This window comes from Carlito syrichta, unplaced genomic scaffold (assembly GCF_000164805.1).
Source record: "Carlito syrichta isolate Samal-C Ts95f unplaced genomic scaffold, Tarsius_syrichta-2.0.1 Scaffold308187, whole genome shotgun sequence".
Classification (NCBI taxonomy): domain Eukaryota; kingdom Metazoa; phylum Chordata; class Mammalia; order Primates; family Tarsiidae; genus Carlito; species Carlito syrichta.
Window position 1 is genome coordinate 342,450 of NW_007252283.1, and position 12,707 is coordinate 355,156.

The 12,707-nt window shown below is 47.1% G+C and overlaps 1 protein-coding gene across 1 annotated transcript in view; it reads left to right on the forward strand.

The window, feature by feature from the left end:
- Positions 1 to 12,707, forward strand: part of ALPK2 (alpha kinase 2) — a 131,179-nt gene that overhangs the window by 73,461 nt on the left and 45,011 nt on the right. The window contains exons 4-5 of the mRNA XM_008065201.2: positions 1,233 to 4,638; positions 10,254 to 10,401. Of these exons, the coding sequence (XP_008063392.1) occupies positions 1,233 to 4,638; positions 10,254 to 10,401 (3,554 nt within the window). The remainder of the gene's footprint in view (positions 1 to 1,232; positions 4,639 to 10,253; positions 10,402 to 12,707) is intronic.

Sequence of the window (12,707 nt, forward strand, 5' to 3'; positions counted from 1 at the left end):
ATGGCCACTCATAACTCCATGGCTTCATTAGAGGTGGGTTCAAAGGACAGGCCTGTCTCTGTTCTTTAGTGACATTATTGTCTTTTTTTTGAGTTGGAGTCTCACTCCGTCGCCCAGACTGGAGTGTAGTGGCCGCTCCTGGCCACCGCAGCCTCGACCTGCTGGGCTCCAGCAATCCTTCCGCCTCAGCCTTCCGAGTAGCCGGAATTACAGGCGTGCACTACCACGCCTGGCTCATTTTTTGATTTATTGTAGAGATGAGGTCTCGCCAAGTTGCCCAGGCAGGTCTCGAACCCGCGGGCTCAGGCAAACCACTCACCTCGGTCTCCCAAAGGCGCGGGATTGCAGGCTGAACCACTGAGCCCGGCTGACATTATTGTCTTAATCCGTTCAGTGTTGCTGTTACAGAACGCCTAAGACTGCATTTTTATCAAGAAAAGAGGGGTTATTGGCTTATCATTCTGGTGACTGGGAAGTTCAAGATTGGACATCTGCATCTTGTGAGGGCCTTAAGCTGCCTCCATGTGTGGTTCAGAGAGCTGGTGTGTGCAGAGACCACATGGTGAGAGAGGAAGTGGGGTTGGGGAGGTGTCTGGTTCTTCTTAACAACCAGCTTTCATGGGAACTAACAGAGTGAGAACTCTGTCAGCCCCGAGGGAGGGCATCAATCTCTTCATGATGGATCTACTCCCATGACCCAAAAACCCCACCTCCAGCTTAGGGATCCCGTTTCAACATGCAGCTGGGTGGGGACAAACATCCATACCACAGCAATTATTAATCAGCAAGCTGTCATATTGCTCATTTTGCTACTGCATATTTCATTTGTTACGATCATATGAAATTCATCTTTTTGGAAAGATGCATACAGCTCTTGTTGTGACTTACTTGATAAAAATTGTTAATATTCAGTTTATTTTCATCTTTTTCAGAGAGAGAGAGAGAAAAGAAAACCATTAAATAAATGATGATTGTCAGGAGGCTTTTGCCTATAATGGTGAATTTGATCAAGGGCTCTCTGGTACCTGGAGTTGCTTAAATTTGCAGTTTTCCAGGAAGTCTTTAATAGCTGGAGAGCGTTTGGGGATTAATGCTTAGATTTCAGTCATTCCCACTACTTTTCTTGTCTATTATTACAGTTGTCGAGGATTAACATTCTTGAGATTTCAGTACTGCCCTATTGTGGGCTCTCCCAGGAACAATTCCATTAATATCACTTTTCATCTTCCCAGGTGCAAATTCAGGAAGCGCTCGGGGAGAGAATCTCTGTCGGCCAGATTACAGCTTTCTCAGAGCCTACCAAGGAGGAGTATCTGTTCACTGGGACCACAATAAATTATTTCCCCAACTCAGGAGGGGCCCACAAGAGAAATGCATCATTGACTCCATGCCTGGCAGTGGAAAGCTGTGCTCGAGACCCACAGCATAAGGAAAAGCAAGACAGAGAAGGCAACACACCTGGTGACTTCAGGGAAGAACTAACACATGAGCCGAGCATCCCAGGAGCCAAGGCTGAAACTATGTCCCTGGGTGCATTCTCAGGGCATCTCCCCCAGGATGCCCACGTGGATTACAGGGAACCCGGGGCTCTCTCTGTTGCTTCACCTGACCCCACAGACACTGCCTTCACCCTGGCAAATGTGGGTGATGGGGCAAGGGATGGAGAAGCAGCGTGGATGACTGAGTGTTTTGAAGCCGGTGACCAAGAAACATGTGATACCGCGGATTCTCCTGTTAGGGCACCAGTGGATATATATGTGCCTCAAGACGTTTGCTCCGTGGACTCTGAGATGGCAGAAGGTCAAAGCAAAATATCGGATTTATGTGCTCCTGACGGCAAGACACTGCAAGTTTTCTTTCAAACACGAGGTTCCGAGACTCCACTGACAACTTGCGAAAGCAGCAAAGAGTACGACCGGACCTCAGCCCCACTCTTCATCAGTACTTTTACCTGGAGCATCTCACCCAAGGCCAATGAAGGTGCCACAGGGGGCTGTCTAGCCAAGGTGGAGAATCCCAGCTGCCCGTTGGCCTCCACAGCACAGGCTGGCCAGGGGGGACTGAGCCCCAGAAACTTGGGAGGCCTTGAGAAAACACATCTCCTCTCTTCCGAGAACACCTCTTTTGTGCAAATGACGGAAGGTGACAAGAGCCCCAAGACCAGTGCCCCAGACACCACAGACACACCAGCCAGACTGAGTTCCACTGGTACGTTTCTTCGGGAGAAGTCAACAACACTAATTGCTAATAACGAGTGTCTTCTGGTGACCAGGGAGACTGAGGGTATGTCAGTTGTTAGCGTTGCCACCAAAGTCTGCCCAACCCAATATCTTGCTGTTTCCGTTGCTGAGAACAAGCCTGCAGAAGGCACTGAGGAGAGCTTACCTCAGACACCAGAGGAAGATATTTCTCAATTTCCTTCCAGTGTACAACTGTGTCATATTTTAAATGACTCCACAACCGAATCTCCAAAAGAGCTACTTTGCACGGCTCCCAGTGTCCTGGGAGTCCACGGCCACGTTCCCCAGCTCCCAGAGGGAGAGGGTCTCTGCAGCAATTCCTCCCTTCAGATTGACAACCAGTCTGGAGATAAGAGCCAGGCCGTGGACAGAACAGACACCAAGAGCCCTGAGGACAATTTTCAGGAAAAAAGAAGTGCAACAAAGCATTGGATCCAGCAGCAGTGTGTGTCCGTCCAGGGTTTTCTTTCCGCCGGTAATTCCCCTGAAAGTTTGCCCATGATATCTGCTGCACAAGAGGAGAGACACCTGGTGCCCCAGGGCCACTCACCAGCAAGTTCCAGGGTAGAAGGAGGAAAGGACTCAGGTCAGGGGACCAGTGTCTTGGTGGTGACTGAAGCCACTGTGGAAGATGACAGTCAGGCTCTGAGCAATGTTCCATCTCTCTCTAGTGTCTTTCTGGAGAGGTCCAAGGAGTGTGGACCAGGGAATTGGGAAGCAGGCAACAAGCTGGTTCGAACGGTAGAGGCTTCCGTTTCAGAAGTGCGGTCACCGAGGCAACCGACAAGTTCTCAGTGCAAGGATGCAGAAGCCGGCTCCATCATTCCTGGCAGGGTCTGGGCTGTATCTGACATTCTAGAAACGGAAGTTACCATGCCCGAAATGGTCCCCTCTGAAACAGCAGAACTAACTCACAGTCCTCTGGGTGTTGACTCAGCTCTTGATGCCAAACGAGAAACCTGCAAAGGTGAAGGACCGACCATCAGTGCACATTGCAGGGCACTTTCTCCCCAGGATTTGAGCCAACCCAGGGTCCTGGAGTCATCTGTGGATCCCGTCGATGAACAGGAGTTATGCGCTGCAGATTCGCCAACAGGGGCTTCTGCTGCCAGAGGGACAGGAGATGTCAACAATGTCACTCAAAGCCAGGAGGGAAGCCAACGCGCAGCGGACCACACCCCCTTCTTTAGACGGTTTCTGTCCTGCCCCCAAATCCTAGAGTCCTCTGTGGATCCTGCTGATGAAACGGGTGTGATGGAGTTCACACTGGCTGTAAAGCTGGAGCCTTCTGAGTCCACGCTGGGGGGCATCGGAGAAGGGAGTAAATTGTGTGATGGAGACTTGGGCCTGAGAACGGAAGTCCAACCTGCCATTTTGCAAGTTCTGTGTCCCCGGGAAAGTGCAGGAACCCTTCCAGGTGGGAAGAGAAATGACAGAAGCCGAGAAGGCGGTGAGAGAGGAGAGGCCAAGCAAAGTCTACGTGATGAAACGACGGTGGAAGTCCAGTCTGCCATCTGGCAAGCCCCACATCCTGACAAAGGTGGGGAGAGAATTCCAGGTGGAGGCAGCACCGGCCAAACACAGGAAGGCAGTGACGGCAGCTTAGAGGAGGCCGGGAAAAGCAAAAAGGACAAGGCAGAAGTTATTTCCCCCACTTCTCCTCTTTCTAGCTGTCTTGCAAGAATGACTCACGCTTCTCTTGGGGTTCATACTCACAGCTCCCCAGGCCAAATTCATGACGTCCCTGGAAATGACTTAGCTGAACCCAGAAACCAGCATGTGTTTCCTCACTTAAAGGAAAGGGGAACTCTTGAAAATGAGTGTGGGAAACACACGCCCCCTTCTCATGGTCTTACGAGGCAGCCTTGTCCTTTGATTCTCGATGGAAACCTCTTGAACTTTTCCATCAGTCACAAAATTGAGGAACCTAGGAAAGGAGAGCTTCAGACGGGGCAAACCAAACCCCCAAGCTCCACTGGCACCCCAGCAAAGCCTCTGGCATTCATTTCAGGAGAAGGTGAGTCAGAGAAAGCCCCTGAGCTACTGCGGGGCCCATGTCCAAAGGGCACCCTGAGCTGTGTGAGAGAGTCGAGGGCGATGGGGAAGCCTCGCCACAAGGTGGCCCCAACTGGTCAAGTACCAAGGGCCCCACCGGCAGGGACGGGGTCCGAGGAGGTCAAGAAGAAGCAGGAAGACTCAGGAAGTGGACATTTAGCCGAGGGCGTAAAGAAGAAAATCCTATCCAGGGTGGCAGCCCTGAGGCTGAAATTGGAAGAGAAGGAAAATGTCCGAAAGAACTCCAGCTTTCTGAAAAAGGTGCCTAAGCTTGAAACATCGTTATCACGCACAGATGAGAAAAAAGACCCCCAAAAGCCACCTTGCAGAAGAGAAGGAAAAGGTGAGGCTCTGTTGCTTTCTAACATCGTGAAAGTCTGGGTTTGTGGACCGGGTATCAAGTTCCTGCGTTCTCTGGAGTCCTTGGCCATCAAGGTGAGCATTCCCCAGGTGGGCACGGATGTTTTGATTGCCGCCACATGGCTTGAGCACGCCGCATCAGGATCACCCGAGGGGCTTGTTAAAACGAAAATGTTGCCCCTCGGGGTTTCTGATTCAGTGGGTGGGGGGTGAGGCTCAAGGACTGCCTTTCTAGCAAGTTCCCAGATGACCTAGGGGGGGGAACCACACATGAGAACCACTGAAAAAGGCTGCCTGTAGGTATGCTCGATTGAAGGAATGTGATTAAGATGCCGTTCTGCTCAATTATCCTCTTTTAAAAAAGCTATTTAAAAAGATAAACAGAAGCATTCATCAGTGTAGCTAATTAGTATAATTAAATAGACCACACACTAAGCGGGATTTACAGAAATAAATATTTTGGTCCAATTTGGGGTTCTTCTCTTTAATTGTTGGTTTTTCATAATGAAGGCTTTGTTGAACCTTGGTTTTTCTTCCAAATTTGAATACAAAATTTCTTTCCAACTCACCCTTTTCATTTATCTGACTCTCAAGTCCCCTGAGGTCTCTGTTACAGGTTTCAGACCACGTGAGCCTTAAAAGCCCTTGTACACTGGGCTCGGTGGCTCAGCCTGTAATCCCAGAGCTTTGGGAGGCTGAGGTGAGTGGATTGCCTGAGCCCACAGGTTCGAGACCAGTCCAGGCAACTTGGTGAGACCTCATCTCTACAATAAATAAAAAAATTGGCCGGGTGTGGTAGCTCACGCCTGTAGTTCTGGCTACTTCGAAGGCTGAGGCGGAAGGATCGCCAGAGTCCAGCAGTTTGAGGCTTCAATGGCCAGGAGCGTGCCACTGTACTCCAGTTGGAGCCATGGAGTGAAACTCCAACTCAAAAAAAAAAGCCTTTGTAATTGCAGTGACTTACACTTTGCTTATGGAATCATTTCAAATTCCATTGCCTGAGTTTTAGCCTTTCTTTCTTTCTTTCTTTCTTTCTTTCTTTCTTTCTTTCTTTCTTTCTTTCTTTCTTTCTTTCTTTCTCTCTCTCTCTTTCTGTCTCTTTCTCTCTCTCTCTCTTTCTTTCTTTTCCTTCTTTCCTTCTTTTTCTTTTGTTGGGGTCTCACTCTGTCACCAAGGACGGAGAGCAGTGGCAGGATCACAGCTCACTATAGCTTCGACTTCCTGAGCTCAAGCGATCCTTCCACCTCAGCCTCCCAAGTAGCTGGGACTACAAGCACATGCTCCCATGCCTGGCCAAATTTTTGATTTTTTTGGTAGAGACCAGGTCTCTCTATGTTGCCTAGGCCCAAACTCCTGGGCTCAAGCAATCCTCCCACCTTGGCCTCCCAAAGTGCTGAGATTACAGGCATGAGCCACCGTGCCCAGTCCTGTTTTATTTCAGAGCTCTTCTTTCCTTTTCTTGCACCCTGGTAAGAGTCAGAAGAGAAAATATGGTGGCAAGCAACAGTAGCCTGTGTGTGCTGGAGCAGAGAGCTACGGCCCTGTTTGATCTGAAGGGAGGAACTGTCTCCTCTCTAAGCCTGAGTCCTCTGAACCAGATTTTGAGGCTGGTGTTTGCCATTCTCAACCCACATCCAATGGATTCCCAGCCCCTGTTGCAGAGAGGATGAAAAACAAAACTGCCTCTGAAGAATTTGGGGAATCCAACCTGGTTATTGGCATATATGTTTTTAGACATATTTAGAGACAGTGAAGCAATGTTTTAAAAGATTTTGAAAGTGGTTTCACCCAAGAGGCTGAACAGATTCCACTGGGGACCCGCCTTGCCCCTCTTGTGTGGGAATTTCCTTTGCAGGGAAAGATCAACATTCTAATCTATGTGGAATTCTTGTCATGACTATTCGAGTCACATGTGGGAAGAAGGACTGTCCGATAGCCGTCGCCATTGAAGAGTCTGGTTTCAGTTGCAAGAATGACCTTCCCAGAGTACAAGAGGCTGCAAAGACAGCACATAGCATTCTGGGAGGAGCTGGTGTGAGTGTGGCAGGTATTTTCTAGGGCAGCTGGCTGCATATAGTGTGAAGACAACCAAAGACTTTTCCAGGCCAGACCAGTGAAGGACTGTTACCAGTGTCACCCAGGACAAGGAGACCAATAAGAGGGAAATATTCAGAGTTGGGAATGCTCATAGGTGTTTGGGCCTGGATAGGAGGGAGCTGTAACATGGTGGTTTAGAGTGAAGATCAGCAGTCAGATTACTTGGGTTCAAGCCTGGCCTCTGCTGTAACCAGGTAACTTTGGACAAATGCTTTAGTCTCTGGGCGCTTCACTTTCCCTACCTGTAAAACGGGGGTGCTGATAATAGGCCTCACCTCAGGTATGAAAAAAGAAAGTAATCTGAATGGCGCTTGGCCTCGCACAAGCCCTCATAGTTGTTAGACACAAGGTCATTGTGTCCGAGTTGATACCAACCTAGTCTTTGACAAAAGGGTGGTACTTATATACATGGCCTGTCCTCTCTGAAGAACTCAGGGCCTGGAAGGTAGGGGGTGGTCATCTGGTGAGGGAACAGGCCGGGGACACTCACCTGGGTTACTCTTGAGTCAGCAGTTAACTAGGAGTCCAAGATGGGTTTTGCTCACCCCTGGGTCGATCTTTCCTAGCTTTGGAGGAATTGACACTCAGGGCAGCCTCTCTCCTGTTGTGTGAGGTTTTCCTTTCCAGGGAAAAATAGAAAAACAGTTGCCCGGAACACTGGCACCTACATTTTTAGGATCACAGCTCCCTGTTTTAAGTATAAACCAGTACTAGGTCATTCCCCTGAAAGAGCCATCGACCGGACTTGGGAGATAACTGCCTGACCAACATATTCATGAATGTATTAAGGGCATGCTATTTTCCAGGGTGACCCCAACTACTACTGATCATGAATGCACTAAGTTTTTAATAAGAATCTGCTGTGTGTACTAATCCATATAAATCAACACGATGATGAGGAGAGACAGAAAAAATGCCGTTCCAGCACTTATGTTTTGGGATTGCTGAGTTCAGAGGGCCTGCCCTTGATAACAGCCTGTGTTTTCCCTTTAACTAAGCACCTTCTAATTGTTCATTATGGGTTTCTATCTGTGTACCAGTTCCATTAAGAGTCTATTCCACCAGCAAGCACTCAAAGGTTTCTGGTTTTGTTTTTCCAGTGTAAACCACAGCAATTTTATTATTTAAAAAAAAAAAAGATAAATGTTGCCATAAGAAAGACACCAGACTAGGAAGTTCTCATTCCTTCTTGTGGTGTTGGCTTGCATGAGACCATGAGTTCTCGTCACTGCTTCAGGCTAGTATGTTTCAGACCCCTTGGGTGACACCTTGACCCTGTCTACCCATCAGCCTGGCACTCAACCTGGCACCCCCAAAGGAGTACAGATGTAAGGAGTTAGAAGTATGGGGAAAGGTGGTGACTTAGATAATTCTGAAAGAAAGAAAACAAACACTAAGCCGTCATATTGATTGATGGATTGATTGAGACAGGGTCTCACTCTGTCATCCAGGCTGGAGTACAATGGTGTCGTCAGAGTTCACTGCAGCCTCGAACTCCTGGGCTCAAGTGATCCTCCCACCAGAGCCTCTTGAGTAGCTGAAACTACAGGCATGTGCCACCACACCTGGCTAATTAATTTTTTTTTTAAACTTTTTGTAGAGACGAGGTCTTGCTATGTGGCTCAGGCTGGTCTCGAACTCCTGGCCTCAAGCAATCCTCCCCTCTCAGCCTCCCAAAGTGCTGGGGTTATAGGCATGAGCCACTGTGCCTGGCCTGAGTAACATTTTTTGACATTCAAAGCTTCACATTCACCAGGGGCCTTCACTACCTTTTCCCTCACACTTGGCTGCCATGCACACAGAAGACACACCCAGCTGCACTCCGGGTCTCCTCTGAGCCCTTGCATTTCCACCTCCATTTCCCACACACAGGGATCCCTTCCACAGGCCCAAGGCCCCTCATCTGACCAGCTTCACGTCTCCGGAAGACCATCACTCAGTTCCTCTACCCTTCCCTCCATCCCCCAGTCTTTCTTGTGTTTAATACTTACTACAAGCTATGGCAGCCTTAGGAGCGTTTGGGTGCCCAAGACACCCATGAAGACCGCCACCGCTTGTGTTGGAAGGATCCTCAGGAGATGGCCCGAGGAAGGGAAGGGCTTGGCCCAGACCAGGACCAAGAGTGTGAGACCGTGCACGTGAACATGGTCTCAGCTTGGGCAGGAACTGGTAGGCCCAGGTGCTCTGACATGGGTTTTGCCATCAAAGGGTACTTGGCATATTTTCTCTCTTGCCATTTCTCGCTTGGCTCCTAGGATACTGTGAGCAGTCTCAGCTACTCTCTGGTTGAAAGATTTGTTACCCAACCAGCCCGTTATCACTTTCTGAGCAGAGAGCTCGCTTTTGCATATATGTGTTCTGTTATCCAAGTTTTTGCTGGCACTGAGGAGAGATGGGGAGGTCACTTAACACGTGGACCACATTTCACCGAAGTGGAATCGGAGGCAATGAGCAAACACAACCTCGGTATTGAATGACTTGTGGCCTGGCTGTGGAGGATAGAATGTTTTGTCACGATGTGCTTTTCTATGTTACCAAAGCTGTGAAGTGATGGTGTTGCTTTATGATAGATGCACACCTGCATTTCCAGCAATCTTGCGGCTGACCTGGTTCTGATTCTCTGGCTTGGGTCCGCCTTCCCCGTTTTGTTCCACCGTCTGTGCTGCCGCCCAGTGGCTGCCCTGACTAGTTACCCATTCACCAGCCTGCCGAGTTCTCATCACGGATCAAAATAAGAGGTGATATTCAAAGACCAATCGGTGAAATCGTTTCCTTATTGTTGTTATTTCCTTCTCTTTGGCTAATGAGAGTGATGTTAGACATCCCTCCAGTCCACTAGACTATCTTCAGCAGACAACTTAGGTCAAGGGGAAAAGGTAGATACACATTATAAAGCAAATTACTGTTGAGTTGTTTTTTTCCATTTTGGGGGCTTAGTCATAATTTTCTGGATAATCCAGATTTTATTCTACTCCTTAATTTTGAACTGGCTCATCTGGTAACTCATTAGAAGCTCTTTATTAGGCTGAGGTCCTATGGACTAGATGATCTACAATCCTCCCACCCCTCAGCCATTAAAAAAAAATCTCTCAAGAGGCTGGGCAAAGTGGCTCATGCCTGTCATTCCAGCACTTTGGGAGGCTGAGGCAGGAGAATCGCTGGAGGTTAGGAGTTTGTGATCAGTTTGGGCAACAGAGGAGACCTCGTCTCTACAAAAACTTAAAACCAATACACCAAAAAGATGAAAAATCTCTCAAGGTCTTTCTCCCTTTAAGCACTGCAGACCTCATCCAAGGACTTGGATTCGAGAGTTTCCTATTAGACTGATTTGATCATTTTCCTACTGTTTAGGCCAGCTACAGCCCCTCAGGTACTCATTTTCTCATCCATACTTGGGAATAATAACTATTAATTCTGTCTCTCAGGATTGCTATGAGAATTGAATAATATGAAATGAGAAAATCTTGTGCCTACACTGACCTTCAAATCTCTTGCTTCTAGCTCCAGTATTACTGAAAAAGATCCAAGCTGAGATGTTCCCTGACCACTCTGGAAATGTGAAATTAAGCTGCCAGTTTGCAGAAATTCATGAAGATTCTACTATCTGGTGGACAAAAGATTCAAAGTCAATAGCCCAAGTGCGGAGAAGGTGCGATACTTGCACCTGGTTACTTTCCATTGTTGTTGGTCATTTACTTGACAGCATAATTGTGGCCGAAAATAATAAGTTATAGCTAGTGAAAAGGAAAATTGTAGCGAAAGTCCATACCCACAGTATCCAGGAAGAGTAAGTAGTGGAAGACGGATGTCTGGACAGGTAATCTGTTGGAGGGTCCTTGACCTAGCTCTGCCACCACTGAGTTCTATGGTCTCAGGAAATCGCAGAACCTTTCATTATGTTTTACTTATTTATTTTATTTCTGTTTTATTTTTTTAGTTGGAGTCTCATTCTGTCACCCAGGCTGGAGTGACATGGCATGCTCAAGGCCACCCCAGCGTCGACCGGCTGGGCTCCGGCGATCCTTCCCCCTCAACCTTCCAAGTAGCCAAAATTACAGGCGCACGCTACCACGCCTGGCTCATTTTTTGATTTATTGTAGAGACGAGGTCTTGCCAAGTTGCCCGGGCTGGTCTCGAACCCACGGCCTCAGGCCATCCACTCGCCTCGGCCTCCCAACATGCTGGGATGACAGGCTGAGCCACCGAGTCCAGCCTCATTATGTTTTTAAATTCAGGGAAACATGTCAAATAATCTAGTCTGAGTTTCTGTGTCCCTAATAGTAAAGAGCTCTCGTCTGTATGTCTGTGAATTTTACTTGCTTATGCATTCTGTTTCATAAATTTTCATTAGTCTGACAGAGATTATAGAAAAGCAACTGCTACTGAAGTGACAGGCAGTCATCTCTAAGATGGGAAAACACGTTTATTTCTGGGTCCCTAGGACATCAAAGGAGAGGAGAATGAGGAGGAGAGCTGAAAGTGAGAATACTGCCAAGAATACCCTGTTTGGAATGAACCTCATATATGGTTTCCTAAAGCACCTTCTTGGCAAAAAAGTGCTCGTTCAAGTGAAGTGATGAATTCAAGCGTCATCTGACACAGTCTAGAAACACATCACCTGGTTCGATGGAAACCAGCACAACTTGACTCTCAAAAGCTGCTTTCTGTCCATGATGTTCCCAATCTAGCAACCTGAGTCCTAAGCCCCTTAATTTTATCACAAATAGACTGAAAAAGTGAGACAGTCTGTGCTGTTTAATTAAATCAAGAATGTTGGCTTGGGGGCATACATCTGGAAATTATGTCCCAAATGCAACTATGGAATAGTCGAGCTATAGTTTCATTTCTCTTAACATCACTCTAGAGAATCGAACTGGTTCATGATTGATGTAATAACCACTTTGCCTAAAATGTCACCATTGCTTTGCTTGTCTTAGGTATGGCTCAAGAAGAAATATAACGTGAAAGAAATGGTTTGATTTTTAAATCAAGGAGGCTCCTGAGAGTTTCATACAAAAAAAGTACTAATTATTCATTTTAAATCATTTTCTGAAGCTGTCAGCCAAGAACAATTACCCACATTTTCAGCATTTTCCAATTAATCAGCCTCGCTCTAAGCAAGAATTGGCTTGAATCCTGTGGGGGCCCTTTTCCAGCCAAGGTTATTTATAAAAAACCCAACCTTCCTCTGGGGAGAATATGTCACTAGTAAGCGTTCTATTTACTAATGATGTGTGGCTGAGGCCTTTCAATTCGTAGTGATGTTTATTTCATTCCTTCTTGGCCACAGTGTCTGCTTAGTTCAAGCCATTTGTTTTCTCCATGCTAGTACTCAAGAGTTTTGGAAGTCATACCTCCTTTGTTTATGGAGAGATCATTTACATTATTTCAGGTGGGTTTTCAAACATTAGCTAATTTCATCCCTGCTTCCAGCTGGGTGATTTCTTTTATGTGTCCCTCTGTGAAATGTCTCACTGCCTTATCAAGATATCACGGTCAGTGAGTTGAATGCTCTCAAAGATCGCATGAACGTGTAGCAAAAATCTTCTTGAACTTCTGAAATAACGAAGGAACCAGTAATATGGCGAAACTGTTCAAAGAAGCATTTGAGAAATGAAGATTTAGAGAGTCAATCAGGCAAAGGAATGCAGAAATAAATTTTCACATAGCTATAAAACTGGTTAATGTCCAATAGGTTAGTAAACTTTCGAGGTTATCTTTTCTATGAACAGAAACCTACAAGTTAACATGCAACTTAAAATCGTGGTTCTTTTGGAAGGAGAAATAGGGCATTCTCCTCTAACTAACCAGGTCACCCTTGAGTGAGCCTGTTGGTCCATGACATGCAATCATCCTGTTGCCTTTGTCCCTAAGTTCTGGGCACTTTCCTTAACAGGCTAAAGTTTAGAAACCAGGTGTCAGACTTTTTTTTGTAGCTAGGGCAAGACTGGTAGA